Source organism: Mauremys reevesii, linkage group 22, assembly GCF_016161935.1.
Source record: "Mauremys reevesii isolate NIE-2019 linkage group 22, ASM1616193v1, whole genome shotgun sequence".
Taxonomy (NCBI): Eukaryota; Metazoa; Chordata; order Testudines; family Geoemydidae; genus Mauremys; species Mauremys reevesii.
In genome coordinates this window covers 1346857-1365742 of record NC_052644.1, presented here as the reverse complement: position 1 = coordinate 1365742, position 18886 = coordinate 1346857, and the positions used below count along the sequence as shown (strand labels likewise).

General features: G+C 65.6%; 1 protein-coding gene across 1 annotated transcript; it reads left to right on the top strand.

Moving 5' to 3' along the window:
* Positions 1 to 6563: 6563 nt before the first annotated feature.
* On the top strand, positions 6564 to 16089 carry WDR87 (WD repeat domain 87). The gene is made up of 5 exons (XM_039510875.1): positions 6564 to 7182; positions 7873 to 8046; positions 9723 to 12616; positions 13238 to 13557; positions 13802 to 16089. The coding sequence occupies exons 1-5, from the start codon at positions 6949 to 6951 to the stop codon at positions 16087 to 16089; spliced, it is 5910 nt and encodes a 1969-aa protein (XP_039366809.1). The 5' UTR covers positions 6564 to 6948.
* Positions 16090 to 18886: the final 2797 nt, after the last annotated feature.

Genomic DNA, 18886 nt, shown 5'->3' with positions numbered 1-18886 from the left:
TGTCCCCACGGCTACTCCCCAGCTCTCCGGGCACCCCGGGAGCCCCCCTGGGGTCTGGAGCCTGTTCCTCAGACTGGGTCATTCTCTACAAGCTGAGCAATCAGCCACTCCTTAGTGAGCCCCCAATGCTCAGCCCCCTCTCCCTGCACAGACCTGCCAGGTCGCTCTTACGGAGCCGGTTCTAGGCCATTGCCAGGCTGGTTCCGTTCAATCCCCTCGTTCTATCGCTGGCAGCCACTCACTGCCAAGCGCCCGCGCCCGCAGCCACACGTCTACAGGGGGCATCCGCCAGCCATCCTCTGCGGCCACGTTGTCACGGACTCCCAGTCGTGCCCACTCGTGGCCCTGTGAGGTCCCTGGGGGAGCCCCTTCAGTGCGACAGCCCCTCTCGGGGGGCCGCTCTCCCTCGGGGTCAGGCCCCTCCACCTCCTGCAGCCGCACCTCTCTGAGCCTCAGCACGTCTGTCTGCCGTGGGGCCCTCAGGGAGTCCCCTCGCTCTGGACCCCCCGGGCCTCCTCACCCCCCGAAGGGGACGATGCCCCCCGCCCCCCCGCGCCCTGCTCTCTAGCCCGGAGCGACTCTCCCCCAGCGTAACACAGGAGGTTTATTGAGAGTTGAACCCAGCACAGGAAACTCTCAGGGCCTCAGGCCTGGCCTCCCTCAGCCCGGCACATCCCAGTCCCCCTGCAGCCAGGGGGGCTCTGTCTGCTCCCCCTCTCCAGCCCCGAGCCCCCCTGCTTCCCAGCTGGGCCTCCCATATCCCCGGCCCCAAGCCCCTTCGTCCATTGGCTTCTCTCCAGGGACAAAGGGTCACCTGGGCCCCCTCTCCCCTCTTCTGTCCTGTGGCTGGAACCGGCTGGTCAGGTCGTGGGGTCCTCTCCCCGCAGCCCATTGTCCCCCACTGGGCAGACCCGGCTGTGACTCCTGAGCTGGGTCTCCGGGTCACCAGGTCACCAGTCGCTGGGGTCTCCGTTCTCCAGGCCATTGGCTGGGGTCCCAAGTTCCCTCTCCAGTCCTGTGTCCCAACAAACTCCCTCTCCCCTCCCCTCGTTAAACCAGTAACACCCGGGGACACTGAGTCTCACCCCCTCTGCCTGCAACCCACTGGGAAAACCAAGAAACCCCCCACTTCATCACACCCTGATCTGCCCTGGTTCCTGGGAGCAGGGCTGCCGGCTGGCCAGGTTTTCCTAGGATTGCTCCGATGTGGAGGCAGCTGCCCTGGGACCCTGTTGGGGTGCCCCGTGCACACTGCTAGCTGCCAGGTGGGTGCACTCAATGCTCACCCCAGGTTTTTGTACCTCAGAGGTGGTGACAGGTCCCACATCCAGGGAGTCTCCAGTGGACGGTCCAGGCCACTTCATGCTTTCTGAGCCGCATGGCTAGTGCCTCCCTTGGGGCTAATAACATCGCCAGCGTCCCCTGGATTTTCCTGCACCTCACTTAATGCCAAGGGAAGAGTTTACCCATAACCAGCTGTCCCTGGCCACAGCCTCCTACTCAACTGCTTAACTGTCACCACCCACGTCATTTGGTTTGAAAATTGTCCCTTGCCCTCTCTGGTGTCCCTCAAAAAATACCCCTGGGGTGAGACACCAGCGAGCAATTGGCCAGGGAGAAATGTTGGCAAAATCATGCGGAAAGAGGAGGTTTTATGCACCTCAGGTGAATGTGGCCAGGCCTGAAAGACCCTGGGATGCAGTTCATAGCCGGCTGTCACAAATGAGTGGATCGTTGTGACCCAGCGAATCTTTGGTAATCCTCCCGGGGCTTCCTAGCAGAAATGGAGATGAAGAATTAATCTCTCAGCTGCTTGTAGCTGCAGGGCGACTGCCCGCCCCTCGCTAGGGACCGATAACAAATCCGACTGCAGACGAACGGTTCCCCAAATATGGGAGGGGGCTGTCCTGGAAAAATGAGCGCCCCGGTGACATACCCAGCAAAGCAGACAGGGGACAGATACTTAGAGATTTGGTTACCATTAATTCAGTACCCAAAACACACTCACCTGCAACAAACCCAGCTCCCCTGTAGGTGTCTCGACACACCTGGCTTGTTAAATGGGTGAGCAGCGATTTCACGCAGTCTAATAAAACCAGTAGAAATGCTCAGTCCTGGGGCAGGTAAAGATGCTCACTCTGTGACCTGGCGACAGCCTGCTAAGCAGAGATCCCGCGAGGACACCCCTGCAAAAACGGTCCTGTCACCTGTTCACACCCCCTACAGAAAGACATGGTTTAAAACCTCTCTGTGCATCCTCTGGAGGAGGGGGGAGCCTGGGAAGGGGTTTGAGGCTCCTGCGTCAGCTGCCCTGGTTCTGCTCTTGGGACGAGCCGGAAGACGCGCAGCAGCGTTCACACGAGCTTGGGAAGGGGGCAGGGGATTGCCGGCTTTGAAAGCAGGTTGAAGATAAATGATGAATTTGCGAGCCCTTTGGTGCCAGGCCTGCGTCTGGGCGGCCCCCAGCACAGTGAGGGCCCAGATCCTGGTCAGGGTCTGTGCAGCGCCGGGCACAATGCGGGTCCTGATCTTGGGGGCAGGGGTGTCTGGCAGTCCTACTGGATTCATATGTAAATTAACACAAGGTTTCAGCAAAAATGCTCTGTCCCCATCCCCCGAGTGCAAAAAGCCCATTCGTCAAATGAAGTGTCCAAGTGGCTGAAGGGGACGATGCACCCAAAGCCCATGGACCATCCTCAGCACCTAACTCCCTTTGGCTGCTCGGGAAGCGTTTGTCCAGCACTTTGCAGCCACGCAGCCCGTTATTGACCCATTGTGCAACCCTGGGGCCAGGGCCCGAGCGTCACCAGCCAGGTTTGTGCCGGTGCCCAGCCCCCAGCGGGGTCTCAGCTCCGGCGCTGAGAAGCTGATGGATCCCCCCCCCCCCCCGTTAAAGGGTTGCAGAGGGGAGTCTGTGCTGTTGGTAATCGGCATGAGCCGGTTAATCCGGGTCTGGCTCATCTGGGGCATGCAGCACAGGCCTGAGCAGCGTGGGGTGCCCTGCTCCCGCTCCCCGTGGTGCCGGAGGCCGAGGGGGGGAAGTTGGGGGGGAGTCTGGCTGCTCTGACCCGATCCAGCCTAAGGAGAGATTTTGGTGCTACCCCCCCCCACACACACACACTAACAGAGACAAACAGCTCAGTCCTGCCCGCCCTCCCTTCCCGCTCATGCCTTTACCCGGAGCCTAATCAGTAATTAGACTAAGGAAGGAGCCATCTGGGGGCTGCCCAGCAGTAATCGACCCACTAGAAGAAAAATCCCTAATTTACCCCAAAGTGTGTGGGGGGGAACCCCTGGGAGGCCAAACAGGGTGGCGCAGGACGGCCCCGTGTCCGGCTCTGCTGTCTGATGGCACGCTGCACGAGCGGGCAGGCGTGGCATGGAGCCAGTGCCTGGGGGGGTGACGATGAGGTTCTGGCGGGACCCAGCTGAGAGTGCCAAATCAGGACCAATTGCTCAAACAGGGCAGTCACAGCCCTAGGCTGGGGTTTTTCCACCTCTAAGGCAAACCAAACCAGCCAGACAAAAGTGACTTCGGTTTCACCCCACTGGCTAACCACAAATCACACAAGCAATTTCCTTAGACACTCCAGTTTCCCAGTATCACCACCAGTGCCACCTGTTCTGGGGATGAATGGTTATGAAAACCAACACCCCAATAAAAGAAAACGGTTCTCTCGATCCCAAAGAATCAAGCCCCAGCCCCAGGTCAATATACACATCAGATCTTACCCACAAATCACGCTGTTGCCAATCCTTTAGAATCTAAAATCTAAAGGTTTATTCATAAAGGGAAAAAGATAGAGCTGAGAGCTAGAATTGGTTAAATGGAATCAATTCCATACAGTGATGGCAAAGTTCTTAGTTCAGGCTTGCAGCAGTGATGGAATAAACTGCAGGTTCAAATCAAGTCTCTGGAACATCCCCCTCTGGGATGGGTCATTCAGTCCTTTGTGCAGCGCTTCAGTTTGTAGCAAAGTCCCTCCAGAGGTAAGAAGCAGGACTGAAGACAAGATGGAGATGAGGCATCAGCCTTATATAGGCTTTTCCAGGTGTAAGAACCTCTTTGTTCTTACTGTGGAAAATTACAGCAAAATGGAGTCTGGAGTCACATGGGCCAGTCCCTGCATACTTTGCTGAGTCACAAGGCGTGTCTGCCTTCTCTCCATGGGTCAATTGTGTAGCTGATGGTCCTTAATGGGCCCTCAAGCAGGCTAGGCAGAGCTGACACCAACTTGTCTGGGGTGTCTCCCAGAAGCACAGCACAAATTTGAAATACAGACAGGACAGAGCCAATACTCATAACTTCAACTACAAAATGACACATGCAGCCAGACAGCATCATCCTAACCAGCCACCCAGAACCTGGTCTTAGACACCTTATATGACCCACTTTACATAAGATTTGGTGCCACTACAGGACCTTGGTTGCAACCATGTTCTATATGGTCCCAGTTTATATCAATAACGTCACAGGGGGGATGCCAGAGCAGCGGGGAGACGAAGGGGGCTCCGGCACCTGACACTGGGTTCATTGCCTCCCTCTGCCTGTCCATGTTCACGCTTCCTTCCCCGCCTGCCCGATGCCCTCAAACCCAACAGCAGCTACTGGAGTGTTCAGGAAATGTCTCTATCCCCCAGCCCCCTCGCTGTTCTAACCACCAGCCCCCACTCCCCGCCCAGAGCTGGGAGAGAACCCAGGAGTCCTGGCTCCCAGCCCCCTCTGCTCTAACCACCAGCCCCCACTCCCCTCCCAGAGCTGGGAGAGAACCCAGGAGTCCTGGCTCCCAGCCCCCTCTGCTCTAACCACCAGCCCCCACTCCCCTCCCAGAGCTGGGAGAGAACCCAGGAGTCCTGGCTCCCAGCCCCCTCTGCTCTAACCACCAGACCCCACTCCCCTCCCAGAGCTGGGATAGAACCCAGGAGTCCTGGCCCCCAGCCCCCCCCTGCTCTAACCACCAGACCCCACTCCCCTCCCAGAGCTGGGATAGAACCCAGGAGTCCTGGCTCCTATCCCCCCTGCTCTAACCACCAGACCCCACTCCCCTCCCAGAGCTGGGATAGAACCCAGGAGTCCTGGCTCCTATCCCCCCTGCTCTAACCACTAGACCCCACTCACCTCTCAGAGCTGGGATAGAACCCAGGAGTCCTGGCCCCCAGCCTGCCCTGCTCTAACCCCCTACACCCCACTCCCCTCCCAGAGCTGGGATAGAACCCAGGAGTCCTGGCCCCCAGCCTGCCCTGCTCTAACCCCCTACACCCCACTCCCCTCTCAGAGCTGGGAGAGAACCCAGGAGTCCTGGCTCCCAGCCCCCCCTGCTCTAACCACCAGACCCCACTCCCCTCCCAGAGCTGGGATAGAACCCAGGAGTCCTGGCTCCCAGCCCCCACTCCCCTCCCAGAGCCGGGAGAGAGAACCCAGGAGTCCTGGCTCCCAGCCCCCCACCTCCCACAGGTGTAAATCATGGCTGTGTAAACTGTGACAGTGCAAATCACCGTGCCCTGGTGCAAACTGTGCCTATACTAGGGTTTGGCACCACTGCCAGTGCAAACCCCAGGGGAGGTAGGTCCTGGATTCCTGCCCCTGCAGCTACCCCAGGGGCCTGGCTGTGGGTGTGGAGGGGTGCAGTGCCCCCTGCTGTTAATCTGCCTTATCACAGGGTGGCTGAGCAGCCAGCGGTACCCACAGTGTGGCCAGGGAGATGCCCGGACAGGAGATGCCTGAGTGGTCAGCAAGCAGAGCTGTCTGGGAAGCAGAGGAGCGGGGTGGGGCAGGGCCTGAGACTTGCTGGGGGGGGGCCAGAGATGGGACGGGATTGGGAATTCGGGGCAAGAGCGAGATGTCAGCATCTGAACCCCCATCGATCCATCAGGCCAGGTATCCTGGGGGCGAGGGGCCAGCTACAGGACACGACCCCCGGTGCAGGGGGCAGCCCCAGGTCTAACAGAGGGGTGTGTGCAGGGCCAGGCTGGGCAGAGCATCACTGCCCGGTTCTCTGCTGCCCTGTCCCATGCAGGGCCATTTCCATCACCTCAGAGCGAGGTGGGAGAGCCCCAAGTGCCAGGAAATGAACCGGAGTCTCCGTCCTGGTGCTGGCAGGAACAGGGAGCTGCGGGGGTGGGGGGGGTGGGGGGTGGATAAACTATTGTACTTACACATAACTACAGTCATGATTAATAATTATTAATGGGTGTAGTATCTTGGTGCCTAGGAATCCCAGGCTCCCCACTGCGCCAGGCGCTGTACATTCCTGTTGCTATTAGGTGTATTACGGTAACACCACCTCAGCCCGGGGCCAGCCCCCCCGCACTGCCCAGGCCCTGGACAGACACACACCAGGAACCTGACAGTCTCCCCGTTGCCCAGTTAAGTGCTAATTAGCACCGGGTGATGGCTGCTATTGCATTACCCCACGATGCTGTTCACTGGTGTCTGGTGGGTGGGGGAGGGGAGAGGGACTATTTTCTCCTGTGGATGGACACGGCCACGGGCGCTTTGGCTGGAGCTGGGTGATGTCACAATGCTGCTGCTGGCGCGGGCAGGTAAAGCGGGTGCCCCCCGAACCAGGCTCCCCTCGCGCGGCCGCCCATGGCGCCCCGGGGGCCGCGGGGGTGGGACGAGGCCGCCCGCACAGCCGGGGTGCTGGGCTGCACTTCGGGAGCGAGGCCGGGCCCCCCCCCCCGCAGCAGGCGGGAAAGGGGGGCGCCAGGCAGGCAGCCCCAGGCACGCGGGAACCTGACCCCAAAGGTCACAAGCCGCTGACCCCCCTAGAGTGCGCTGTCCTCTCCTGCTGGGAGGGGCTTTCACCCCCCAAGCCGCACCCACAAAGAGCTCTGTGCGCCTGAGAGACCAGAATAAACGTCCCTCGCTGAGCGCGCCCAGGGACCCGCTGGCTCTGGGGGGCGGGGAATGGGGCATGGGCCTGTCCCCACTCTGGCACCCTGAACATGGAAGCTCTCTGGGCAGCACCTGCTCTCCAGCTAGAGAATCCAGCCCCTGGGACCCTCCCCTTCCCCCAGCAGGGAATTCGCTCCGGCGCCCAGGCTGCTCGGAACTGCTGCTTCTCGCCCGCGTGGGACAAGCCGCCAGACGCCAGCGCTGCGATGCCGGGAGCTGCCAGGATCGTCCCCGAATGGAAGAACTTGAAAGCTCAGATCTGCCAAAAGCTGCAGATGCCAAAGGTAACAGGGTGAGGCTGGGAGGAGCAGGGGCCCATTTACTGCTGCAAACTGCCACTTTCCTGTAGAGATGCACCCATAGAACCAGGCAGACACCCCAGGGGCCGGCCGATGTACAGACACCGACCCCTCCTTCCAGTGAGATTTGGGCCTTGGGTCCAGCGACGCTGCCTGGGTCTGCAGGGAGCCTGAGCCCGTCGCTGGGTGGGGGGAGCTGCCCCGAGTGTGAGTGACGCTGCCTGGGTCTGCAGGGAGCCTGAGCCCGTCGCTGGGTGGGGGGAGCTGCCCCGAGTGTGAGTGACGCTGCCTGGGTCTGCAGGGAGCCTGAGCCCGTCGCTGGGTGGGGGGAGCTGCCCCGAGTGTGAGTGACGCTGCCTGGGTCTGCAGGGAGCCTGAGCCCATCGCTGGGTGGGGGGAGCTGCCCCGAGTGTGAGTGACGCTGCCTGGGTCTGCAGGGAGCCTGAGCCCGTCACTCAGAGAAGGGGGAGCTGCCCTGAGCGTGACAAACGTTGCCGGAGTCTGCAGGAAGCTGGAGGGGGCAGGTGCTGCTCCACCCTCCTCTGGGGCTCCATCGCTGGCAATAACCTGCACCCTCAGCCCCCAAGGTGGCAGCCCCCTCTGGTCAGAGCCGGCAGCACCTGCAGTCACAGGCACCAGGGCAAATCGCCCTCACTGTCCCTCCTTCCTGTGCAGGAGCTGCCCGAGGCAGGGCCAGGGACGCCGGTGCTGCTGAGCGACAGACCCACCCTCGTGTACCGGGCCAGCCGCCACCCTCACCTCATGCCCCGCATTTGCTTCTACCCGACTGCCACCGCCAATGTCTTTGTCTGCTTCTCCTGGGGAGGCCCGGGGGTGAAACAGGACCAGGTGAGACCCCCACTCAGGGGCTTGGTGCCCCTCATGCCTCCACCACGCTCTGCCGCACGGGGGCCGCGTCCTCCACCTCTTCCTCTTGGCCCCGGAAAGCGGCTGGTGGAGCCTGAAATGCTCTGGGAGAGGCCCCCACGACTCCTCTCCCTGCCCCCAGCCAGGAGCAGAACCCAGGAGTCCTGACCCCCCTGCTCGGCCCACACTGGCAGTCAGACAACCTGCACTGACTGTCAGGCAGGCACTTCCCCTGTGCCTCAGTTTCCCCACCGGCCCTGTCCCCAGAGGAGCAGATGCATAGTTTGTCTCTCTCTTTCACTTCCCCGCCTCTGGCTCTGCGTTAGGGGAGCTGCTGGAGAAGCAGGGACAAGGATTTTGAACCAGGCACATTTTCCATCAAACCTTCGGCTGCCCTGCTCACCCCAAATCATTTTAGAACCGTTTCCTTCGCGGAACCCGCCCCCTCCAGCACGAACACGGTGGGGCGCACGACACAGAGACACCTGCGCTACTGACTGCGACAGGGGGAAAAGAAGTGCAGAAAACAGTGCAAAAATGGGAAAACGTCACCAATCCCGATCATTCCCCCCCACTCACCCCCAAGTTTCAGGTTTGGTTAAAAAACCTAAAACTTTGGGTGGAGAATTTCAAGCAGCTCCATCGATTATTGCTACGAAAGCACCAAGTCTTGGCTAGGAACTGGGCCACTCAACGAGCCTCGCGGCGCTCGCCAGCGATGGCGCCCAGCTGCCGTGGGCCAATGGCGCAGCGCTGAGAACTGATCAGCAGCAGCCACCTGCGACTGGCAATGGCTGGGCACCCGTCAGCCAGCACAGACGGCATTTCCGCAGCCCACGGGCCGGCTGGGGGTGCAGAGCCCCTCACTGATGCTGATGGTTGATGATCACGTATCGTGACAGCCGTGCTTGGGCCTCGGGGTGGGGTTGGGGCCCCTCCTCTGCGCACACACATACTCGGCCCCATCGTGCGAGGCCCTGTACACACATGTATACGCGCAGGGCCCCGTTGTGCGAGGCCCTGTACACACATGTACACGTGCAGGGCCCCCTCGTGCGAGGCCCTGTACACACATGTGCACGCGCAGGGCCCCCTCGTGCGAGGCCCTGTACACACATGTGCACGCGCAGGGCCCCGTCGCGCGAGGCGCTGTACACACATGTACACGCGCAGGGCCCTGTCGCGCGAGGCGCTGTAGGCACATGTGCACGTGCAGGGCCCCCTCGTGCGAGGCCCTGTACACACATGTGCACGTGCAGGGCCCCCTCGTGCGAGGCCCTGTACACACATGTATACACGCAGGGCCCCCTCGTGCGAGGCCCTGTACGCACGTGTGCACGTGCAGGGCCCCCTCGTGCAAGGCCCTGTACGCACATGTGCACGCGCAGGGCCCCCTCGTGCAAGGCCCTGTACGCACATGTACACGCGCAGGGCCCCGTCGTGCGAGGCCCTGTACACACATGTACACGCGCAGGGCCCCCTCGTGCGAGGCCCTGTACACACATGTGCACGCGCAGGGCCCCCTCGTGCGAGGCCCTGTACACACATGTGCACGCGCAGGGCCCCGTCGTGCGAGGCCCTGTACACACACACACGTGTGCACGCACACACGCCCTGCCCGCTCTGCTCCCCTGCCCTGACGAAGCATGCCCCTGCAGGCCCGGGTCTGGCTGCAGCACGTGGCGGATGAGAGCGTGGTGGTGGAGCAGGACGTCCCCATGGCCCAGCGGGTGAAGGTGCTGCAGCTGTCCTACGTGCCCAGCCTGCGCCTGCTGGCCACCTACTGCGACGACCTGCACCTGCGGCTCTTCGGCGACCACAGCCAGGGCCTGCGGCTCCTCACGGCCGTCCGCTGCCCGCACTCCGTCACCAGCATGTGCTACAGCCCGGAGACAGGTGAGCTGGTCACGGGGGCCATCGGCGCCATCAGCTTCTGGGCCTTCAGCCCGGGGCCCGCGCCAGGCCTGGGCATCGCGTGGGCAGTGAGCGTGGCCGGCGGAGAGTTCGTGCACTGCCTGAGCGTGGAGCGGGACGTGCGGGCGCTGGTGGCCCTGTGCGAGAACACCATCCGGCTCTACGACTGCCAGCGCCGGGCCGAGACCCAGGCCTTCCAGCTGAGCCCGGGCGTCTCCCTCACCTGCTGCTCCGCCCACGGGGCCCAGGGCCACCTCTACGTGGGCGACCTGGCCGGGCACGTCAAGCTGTGGAGCCTGGAGACGGGCCGCCAGGAGCAGCAGTTCAAGGCCCACCTGAGCGCCGTGACCAGCGTGGTTTGCCGCCCGGCCACGCACACCCTGCTGACGGCCTCGCTGGACGGGCTGCTCAAGGAGTGGGGCCTGGGCTCCGGCGAGCTGCTGCGCCGGCTGGACCTGGGCGAGCCAGTCTTCCAGCTGGGCTTCGTCACCGAGCGGCTGTTCTACTGCCGCTCGCAGCACAGCTTCTCGCTCCGCACCCTGCGCAGCTTCTCCCAGCTCTTCAGCGCCCCCGGCTCCGGCCTGCGCAGGCTGGCCCGGGTGCCCTGCGGCCCCGGCAGAGCCCGCATCCTGGCCACCACCGAGGACGGGGTGACCCGCTTCCTCTCGTCCGTCACCGGGGAGCTGCTCCTCCTGACCTGGCCCTTCCACAGGCTGGAGAAGGCCCTGGACTACGCCTACGACCCAGAGCGGGAGGAGCTGGTGGTGACCGTGGGGACGGCCGACGTCTACGTCCTGGACACCACCATCTGCCCCAGCCCGGCCAAGTACGTCGTGTGCACCACAGAGAACAGAGACGACAAGGTGCTGTGCTTGGCCTTCTGCCGCCTGGGCCTGGGCACCCAGCCTTCCGGCTTCGTGTTCAGCGGGCACCGGAGCGGGCACGTGCGCCTGGTCTCCCAGCACGCCCACAGCCTGGCGGAGCGGCAGATCCACAAAGGGGGGGTGGGCGCCCTGTGCAGCCTGTCGGCCTGCGGGGACCAGTCCTACCACTCCCCGGAGTCCAACTTCCTCTGCTCCTACGGCGCGGACGAGCGGATCGTGCTGTCCGACGTGGGTCTGACGGGCAGCGAACTGGAGCTCCGGCCCCTGGTCGTCATCCCCAGCACCGGCTGCCGGATCCAGAGCCTCCTGCTGGTGCCAGGCTACCTCTGCGCCCTGACCGAGCAGAACCGGCTCCGGCTCTGGAGACAGGCCGCCCTGGTGCCCAGGAAGATCAACCCGTACTGGCTGGAGACCTGCCCCCTGCACTCCTGCTCCGTCACCTCCCTGGACTACTGCCACCCGCTGCAGCTGCTGCTGACGGGGGGCGCGGATGGCTCGGTGAGGGTGTGGTCCCTGACGGGCGTCCTGCTGGTGGACTTCGACACCAGCCTGCAGGTCAGCCGGGTTTGCTTCGCCAGCCTCCGGGGCGACCTGCTGCTGGGCTGCGGCACCAACATCTACTTCATCTCCTGCCTCGAGTACCTGCCCCGCAGGCACCTCAGGGCGCTGGCTGCCTGGCAGGTGGAGGACGACGTGGTCGAGCACCCGCTGCCCTTCCTCCCCAACTTCCTCCTGTCCTTCGACACGGTCTTCGTGCCCAGGTACCTCTGGGCGGGCGAGAAGTCCAACTGCTACCAAGGCATGGAGGCCCTCACCAGCCACCGGGCGGTTATGCTGGTCAAGAGAGTGGCCAGGGTGGTGGCCAGTGCCAAGACAGAGACAGGCCCCTCTCCCGGCCCAGAGGCCCCCGCCGGGGTGCCAGAGCTCGCTGCAGATTTCCGGCCCGCTCGGACACTCACCAAGAGGCCCCTGAGCTCTCCTGTGGAGCCGCCAGGCGGTGAGGAGCCCCAGGCGCCCGGGGAGCTAGTGCCGCTGCTCCAGAAGCATCTCCTCCCAGGGGAGCCGTGGCTCATCGGGCCGGACGGCTACATTCCCAACTCCATCATCAGGGCCCAGCTCTGGCCGCTGGGCACGCCCCTGCACCTCCAGTGCTCCCTCACGGTGACCCCGCGCCGGCGGCTGCCGCCGCGGAAGCCAGCCCCGGTCCAGGAGCCGGCGGCGTCCCGGTGGTGGGAGGAGCCGGCAGAGAAGGGGAAGGCCAAGCGGAAGCTGCAGGACCAGCCCACGTCCTTCGTGGACCCAGAGCTGCCCCGGGACGTGCTGGCTGAGATCGTGGCCAAGAACTGGCTGAGGCACCGGCCCAGCGAGCTGACGCTGGAGTCCGTCCTGCGGGCCGTGCTGAGCCAGCTAGAAGACGGGCCGCTCTCCGCGTACAGCCTGTGCACCGCCGCCCTGGTGCAGATCTGCCAGGCCTACGTGCTGCCGCCCCAGCTGCAGGCCGAGGCCGCCGCCCGCCTCTACCAGGGCACCGCCAGCGAGAACGGCCGGACCCGGCAGGCGGCCTGGGAGACCCTGGGCGAGATGGCGCTACTGAGCCACAGGGACGTGGTGCCACTGGCCCGGGCCCTGCTGGACCCAGACTGGCAGGTGCGGGACCAGGCCCGCTCGCTCATCGCCTCCGTCGCCGGCATCACCAACAAGTTCGCCCTCCAGAAGGCAATCAGGAGGCAGGTCACGCCCGCCAAGGAGCAGCCGTGAGTGCCCCCCGCACCCAGTCCTCCCTCTCCGCCCCCCCGGTTCTCACTCACACTCAGGCCCCTCTGTGCCAAGCGCTGGCGGGACCGGCCCTGTGGGAATCCCCCTGCAGAGCAGCCTCCCCAGGCAGTGTGGGGCTGGCATGGGGGCCCTGCTCCCAGGGCCCAGCGGAGGGGGTGGGTCAGAGACGCAGCTGGAGCATGTTGCACTGTGGCTATTCCCTGTGTCGTCCCCCCCCCCCAGGCTCATAGGGGGCGGATCAGGGCCATAGGTGGGTCACACTGCACTGGGGCGAGTCTCTGCCCCCCCAAGACTGATGGGGTGAATGTGAGTTAGAGCAGCCCTGAGGCTGCTCTAAATGCCCACGGGGGCAGGACGGGGCCTGGAGGATGGGAAGCAGAAATGGAGCAGAAAGGCACCTTAAGCCCACGCGCAGGGTGAGGGGAGTCAATGGCTGCTGCTAAAGCGGCCAAGCGACTCCAGCGGCTTTCCTAGCCCAGCTCCTGCCGTCAGCGGCTGTGACTCCGCACTGACCCCCCGTCGAGTGACATCAGACGCCAGTGGGCGCTGTCTGCCCCCGCCGCGCCCCTCACCCGCTTTCTCCGCTCTGCCCGCCCTAGGAGTGTCACCATCAGCGGGACGTTTGTGCCGTACGGGCTGGGGCCAGCAGGGCCTGAGGCAGAGAAGCCAGGGTGGGCGCCAGCCCTGCTCGGCGTCACAGAACTGGAGATCCTCCTGGCACAAGTGGAGACCAGGCTGACGGAGAACCTGTACCTGGCGGAGGAGCACCCGGAGCCCAGGGCCAGGTGCTCGGGGACCCGCATCAAATGGCCCAAGGTCTCAGAGGTGCTGAGTGCGGAGGCGGCCGCGGCAGAGCCGACCCAGGGCCAGGCCAAGAGGCAGCAGCTCTTTGGACAGACCCAGCTGCCCAGGAGCTCTGGTACGTCCAGCTGGAGCCAGGGGGGCAATTCCCCTCTCTCCCCCCACTGGAGTCCCAGGGGGGCAAAGGGACACTCCCTCACACTCACCACCAGCCCAAGGGGGCAGGGGGGCACTGTTCCCCAGGGCAGGGCAGGTGTGCGGGCCAGGGCTGGCCCTGGGGGGGACACCCCCTGCCATGGGGGGGCTGAGTGTCAGGGTGCCCCCCCCCACTGCCAGCCTGACCCCATCTCTGCCCCACCCAGGTGCAGCCAAAGACACCCCTGGCACGAAGAAGAAGAGACGCCTGCGGGATAAGCTGCCCCAGATCCAGCCGGGGGCCCAGCACCTCACAGCCCCCATTATGGTGCCGAGCGGCGAGCGGCTGGGCCCCGGTTCCGAGGCGGAGAGACGGCTGGGCCCCGGCTCCGAGGCGGAGAGACGGCTGGGCCCCGGCTCCGAGGCGGAGATATGGCAGGGCCCCGGCTCCAAGGCGGAGATATGGAAGGGCCCCGGCTCTGAGGTGGAGAGACGGCAGGGCCCCGGCTCCAAGGCGGAGATATGGAAGGGCCCCGGCTCTGAGGCGGAGAGACGGCAGGGCCCCGGCTCCAAGGCGGAGATATGGAAGGGCCCCGGCTCTGAGGCGGAGAGACGGCAGGGCCCCGGCTCCAAGGCGGAGATATGGAAGGGCCCCAGCTCCGAGGCGGAGAGACGGCAGGGCCCAGCCGGCGCCCCAGGCAGCCTCTCCTCCGAGGTGCCCAAGGTGACGCTGCCCAAGGTGGGGCAGCCTCCCCTGGGCCCGCGCCAGGACCCACGCACCAAGCGCTACCAGGAGATGCTGAAGAGGCAGATGCTGAAGACAAGGCAGCCGGGCGAGTCCCTGTCCTGGCAGCCCAGCCAGCCCTCGGCCCAGGCCATCCGCCCCGAATCCTCCGACCCCTTCGTCATTGACCCCAGTCACCGGTACGGTGCCGACAGCGCCCGCTGGCGGGACGACCTCTGCAAGCTGCTCAACCTGCGCGTCGCCCCCTCGGCCGACGGCCGCAGCGCCCTGGAGGAGCTGGTGGCGTCCACCAGCCTGGCCCTGGGCCAGCGCAGCAGCTCCTGGAGCCTTGGCAAGTCCAGCAGCACCGTCGGCCGGGGCCTGGCCGAGAGAGACGCGGCTGCCGAGGAGCTGGTGCACCTGGCACAGGAGGCCTGGGCCAAAAGGGCAGAAGGGGGCCTGGCCGAGGGGGGCCCGGCTGAAGGGGGCCTGGCCGAGGGGGGCCCGGCCAAGGGGGTCCCGGCTGAAGGGGGCCTGGCCGAGGGGGGCCCGGCCGAGGGGGTCCCGGCTGAAGGGGGCCTGGCCGAGGGGGCAGAGCAGGTGCTGGGTGGCCGGGCGTCCAAGGCCCCTGCGGCACAGCCAGAAAAGCTGGCCCGGGGCAGTCCGGGGGCGGTCGCTGGGGGGGTCGAAGGGCAGGTCTGGCAGAGAATCCAGCCGCTGCTGGAGATCCTGGCCGACCCGGCCCGGCTGGAGAGCACCGACACCGCCGAGCTGCTGGGCCGGCTCCAAGCCCTCGGGCAGTGCCCCTCCGTGGAGCATAGGGTGGCGCTGGAGTCCACGCTGGCCATGGCGGCCCAGGTGCTGGGAGAGGAGGACGCCGGCCTGGGCAGGGCAGTGTCGCTCTGTGCCCTCCTGGCCAGCCCCGGGCAACAGCTGCCTGAGGCCACCGTGTCCACGGAGCTGCTCCAGGGCCAGCCCGGCCCCGAGCCCGGCCTGGCCAAGGAGCTGCTGGCGTCTGCCCAGGCCCGGCTGCAGGCCAGCGCCGAGAGGATGGGGCAGGAGTGGGCGTGGTGGGAGCAGGTGGCCCGGCCGGAGCAGTCCAGCCTGGAGCTGGCTGCGCCCAGGGAGGACGAGGTGGCCCGGCGGAAGACGCAGCCTCTGGCTTTCTGGCTGGGCAGGGCCCGGGCCCAGCCGCGGAGGCTCCAGCAGCGTGAGGCCGGGGCCGGCGGGCGCAGGGAGCAGGCGGGGGCGGTGCCCGTGGACAGCCAGCGGGAGAAGGTCGACTTGTACCTGCCGGACCGGCTGCCGACCGCCGGTGCCGGCTGGGCCGAGGTGGGAGCACGTCGACTGCCGGGCGAGGACACGTTCCTGGCGCTCTACCAGGTGCTGGTCACCCTCCAGCGGCGCCATGGGCCCTTCTCCCCGGCCTGGTGGGAGCAGTTCCACCGGCTCACCAAGCTCTACGGCCTCCGGCGGCCCCTGAGCCGCGCCTTGATCCAGCAGCTGGGGGCGGCCGACCGGCGCAGCAGCAAGTCCCTCCCAGGCCTGGCCCAGGAGCCGAGCGAGGCCAGCCTGGGCCAGCGGATCCTCTACCAGATCCTGCATCGGGCCCCCCAGAAGCCACCCGAGCCGCCCAGCTTCAGCAGCGTCATCCCCCTGAGCTACCAGAACAACGTGCACGTGCTGCAGCCGCGGGGGGAGGCTCGGTACGGGGCCGTGGGCCTGGCCTGGAGGACGGCGCAGCAGGACGGCCGGGGCCAGCAGCCCAAGCTGCACTTGGGGGTGGGATGAGGGGCAGAAGGGCACGGCTCTGCTGAGCTCCCGGCTCTCTCTTCAGCGTCAGCCCCGCGCTGCTCCCCCAGCGCCGCAGGGCCCAGGGGATGGCGCAAGGTGGCCCTGATCCCTGCCCGGAGGGCCAGCTCCAGCCGCCCCTCCCCTGCGTTCGGAGCCCAGGCTGTAATAAAGCTGGCCCAGTCACGGCCCCAGGAGACGCTGCTGCTGTTTGACTCTCCTGTTAGATACCTGCGGTGCCCGGCCCGAGTCCCGCAGCCAGGAACGGGGGCCGCCGGGGCATCACAGCACCCTTCTCTTCTGGGTACGGGTACCCCGGCCGCGAGGCTGGCAGTGCCCAGAGACAGGCAGAGCCCATGGCTGGAGCTGTCCAGGCTCTGGGGATGGACGGACACTGGCGCTGGGTGAGGATGGCTGGACTCTGGGGATGGATGGACACTGGCGCTGGGTGACGGGCTGGACTCTGGGGATGGACGGACACTGGCGCTGGGTGAGGGTGGCTGGACTCTGGGGATGGACGGACACTGGCGCTGGGTGACGGGCTGGACTCTGGGGATGGATGGACACTGGCGCTGGGTGACGGGCTGGACTCTGGGGATGGACGGACACTGGCGCTGGGGGAGGATGGCTGGACTCTGAGGATGGATGGGGACAGACACTGGCGCTGGGGGAGGATGGGGACGGATACTGGTGCTGGGGGAGGATGGGGACAGACACTGGCGCTGGGTGAGGGCGGCTGGACTCTGGGGATGGATGGGGACGGACACTGGCGCTGGGGGAGGATGGGGACGGACACTGGCGCTGGGGGAGGATGGGGATGGACACTGGCGCTGGGTGAGGGCGGCTGGACTCTGGGGATGGATGGGGACGGACACTGGCGCTGGGGGAGGATGGGGACGGATACTGGCACTGGGGGAGGATGGCTGGACTCTGGGGATGGATGGCGATGGACACTGGCGCTGGGGGAGGATGGGGACGGATACTGGCGCTGGGGGAGGATGGGGACGGACACTGACGCTGGGTGCGGATGGGGACGGACACTGGCGCTGGGGGAGGATGGGGACGGACACTGGCGCTGGGGGAGGATGGCTGGACTCTGAGGATGGATGGGGACGGACACTGGCGCTGGGGGAGGATGGGGACGGACACTGACGCTGGGGGAGGATGGCTGGACTCTGAGGATGGATGGGGACGGACACTGGCGCTGGGTGAGGATGGGGACGGACACTGGCGCTGGGGGAGGATGGGGACGGATACTGGCACTGGGGGAGGATGGGGATGGACACTGGCGCTGGGGGAGGATGGGGACGGATACTGGCGCTGGGTGAGGATGGGGACGGACACTGGCGCTGGGGGAGGATGGGGACGGACACTGCCGCTGCGGGAGGATGGGGACGGGCACTGGCGCTGGGTGAGGGCGGCTGGACTCTGAGGATGGATGGGGACGGACACTGGCGCTGGGGGAGGATGGGGACGGACACTGGCGCTGGGGGAGGATGGCTGGACTCTGAGGATGGATGGGGACGGATACTGGCGCTGGGGGAGGATGGGGACGGACACTGGCGCTGGGGGAGGATGGGGACGGACACTGGCGCTGGGGGAGGATGGGGACGGACACTGGCGCTGGGGGAGGATGGGGAGACAGACGAGTTTTCTCCCTGGACCCTTCTTTGACTATTGAGGTTGGATCGCTGGCTCTGGGCTGGTGGGTGCCTGTGGCTGTGACTGGCCCAGGGCCCCAACTCAGCATGGGTTCCCCCCACACACACCCCGCAAGGTGCCCTTGGCTCAGCACGGCCAGACCCCCATTCCCCCCGGGGGCAGCTGGAACCCAGGGGCGGGAAGCTGATTCCTTCCCTAGCCCCCCACATTCTGTGTGTCTGGGCCCCCCTCTGTCTGTCCCTCCAGCCCCGGACACCCCCAGTTGCTTCTGCCCTCACAGTGCCGCCGCTGGGAGCAGCCTCACCCCCACTGCCGGGTGCTGGGACCCAGCAGGCTGGAGCCAGCTGCCGGACCCGTCGGGCTGGTTTGCCATGGGCGGTGGCTGACAGGGAAACTGCGGGTGGGAGTGAGGGACAGCTCCACAGTCACACCTGCCTGCCGTGCACTCAGTGCCCCTGCAGTGACCTGTCTCAGGTGCTGGCGGCCCCAGGGGGCAGCCCTGGCGGAGGGGGCTCCCCCGGGACACCCTGGGTTGTGGTAGCCCCAGCTGGGATGTGCCAGGGGGCCCAGGGCCTGGCCCAAAGACCTGCCAGGTGGAATAAGGTGAGGCCTGGGACTCAGGATGCCTGGGTTCCATCCCTGCTTCTGCTACTGACGCCCCGCTCCAGTCCCCAACCCCCACTCTTTGCTGGGACCAGCCCCCGGATCTCCTGGGTTCCGGCCCAGTGCCCTGCCAGCCTCCCACACCGGCTGGGCTCAGCGAGCTGCCCCTCCCGAAGCCCAGGCCTCTCCCCGCCCCCCAACATCATCATCTGCATCTCTAGGCCGGGCTGGCTCTGGCCCAGGCAGGTTGCTGTGTGCTTCTCCCTGGGACTACGTTTCCCAGAGTGCCACGGGAGAGCCGGGGGTACCACTGGGGGGCTAGGGAGCCGGGACCAGAAGGCACTCTCCTCGGCTCTGTCGCATGTGGGTTGGGAACAGATTGGGGGTCAGGACGGCAGGACACGGGATGCCTGTCTGGTCTGTGCGCTTGTGGCTGCGGTAACCTCCGCCTGCTGAGAACACTAATCCTGTAATCAGCACGTTGCTCTGCCTCGTTGTTGCTAAGATGCCAGAAAATCTGCCGTGGACTCAT

Coding starts and splice junctions, on each gene's coding strand:
- WDR87 (XM_039510875.1), top strand. CDS start 6,949: ATGGAAGCTCTCTGGGCAGCACCTGCTCTCCAGCTAGAGAATCCAGCC. Junction 7,183..7,872: donor AAAAGCTGCAGATGCCAAAG/GTAACAGGGTGA, acceptor CTTCCTGTGCAG/GAGCTGCCCGAGGCAGGGCC. Junction 13,558..13,801: donor CCAGCTGCCCAGGAGCTCTG/GTACGTCCAGCT, acceptor TGCCCCACCCAG/GTGCAGCCAAAGACACCCCT.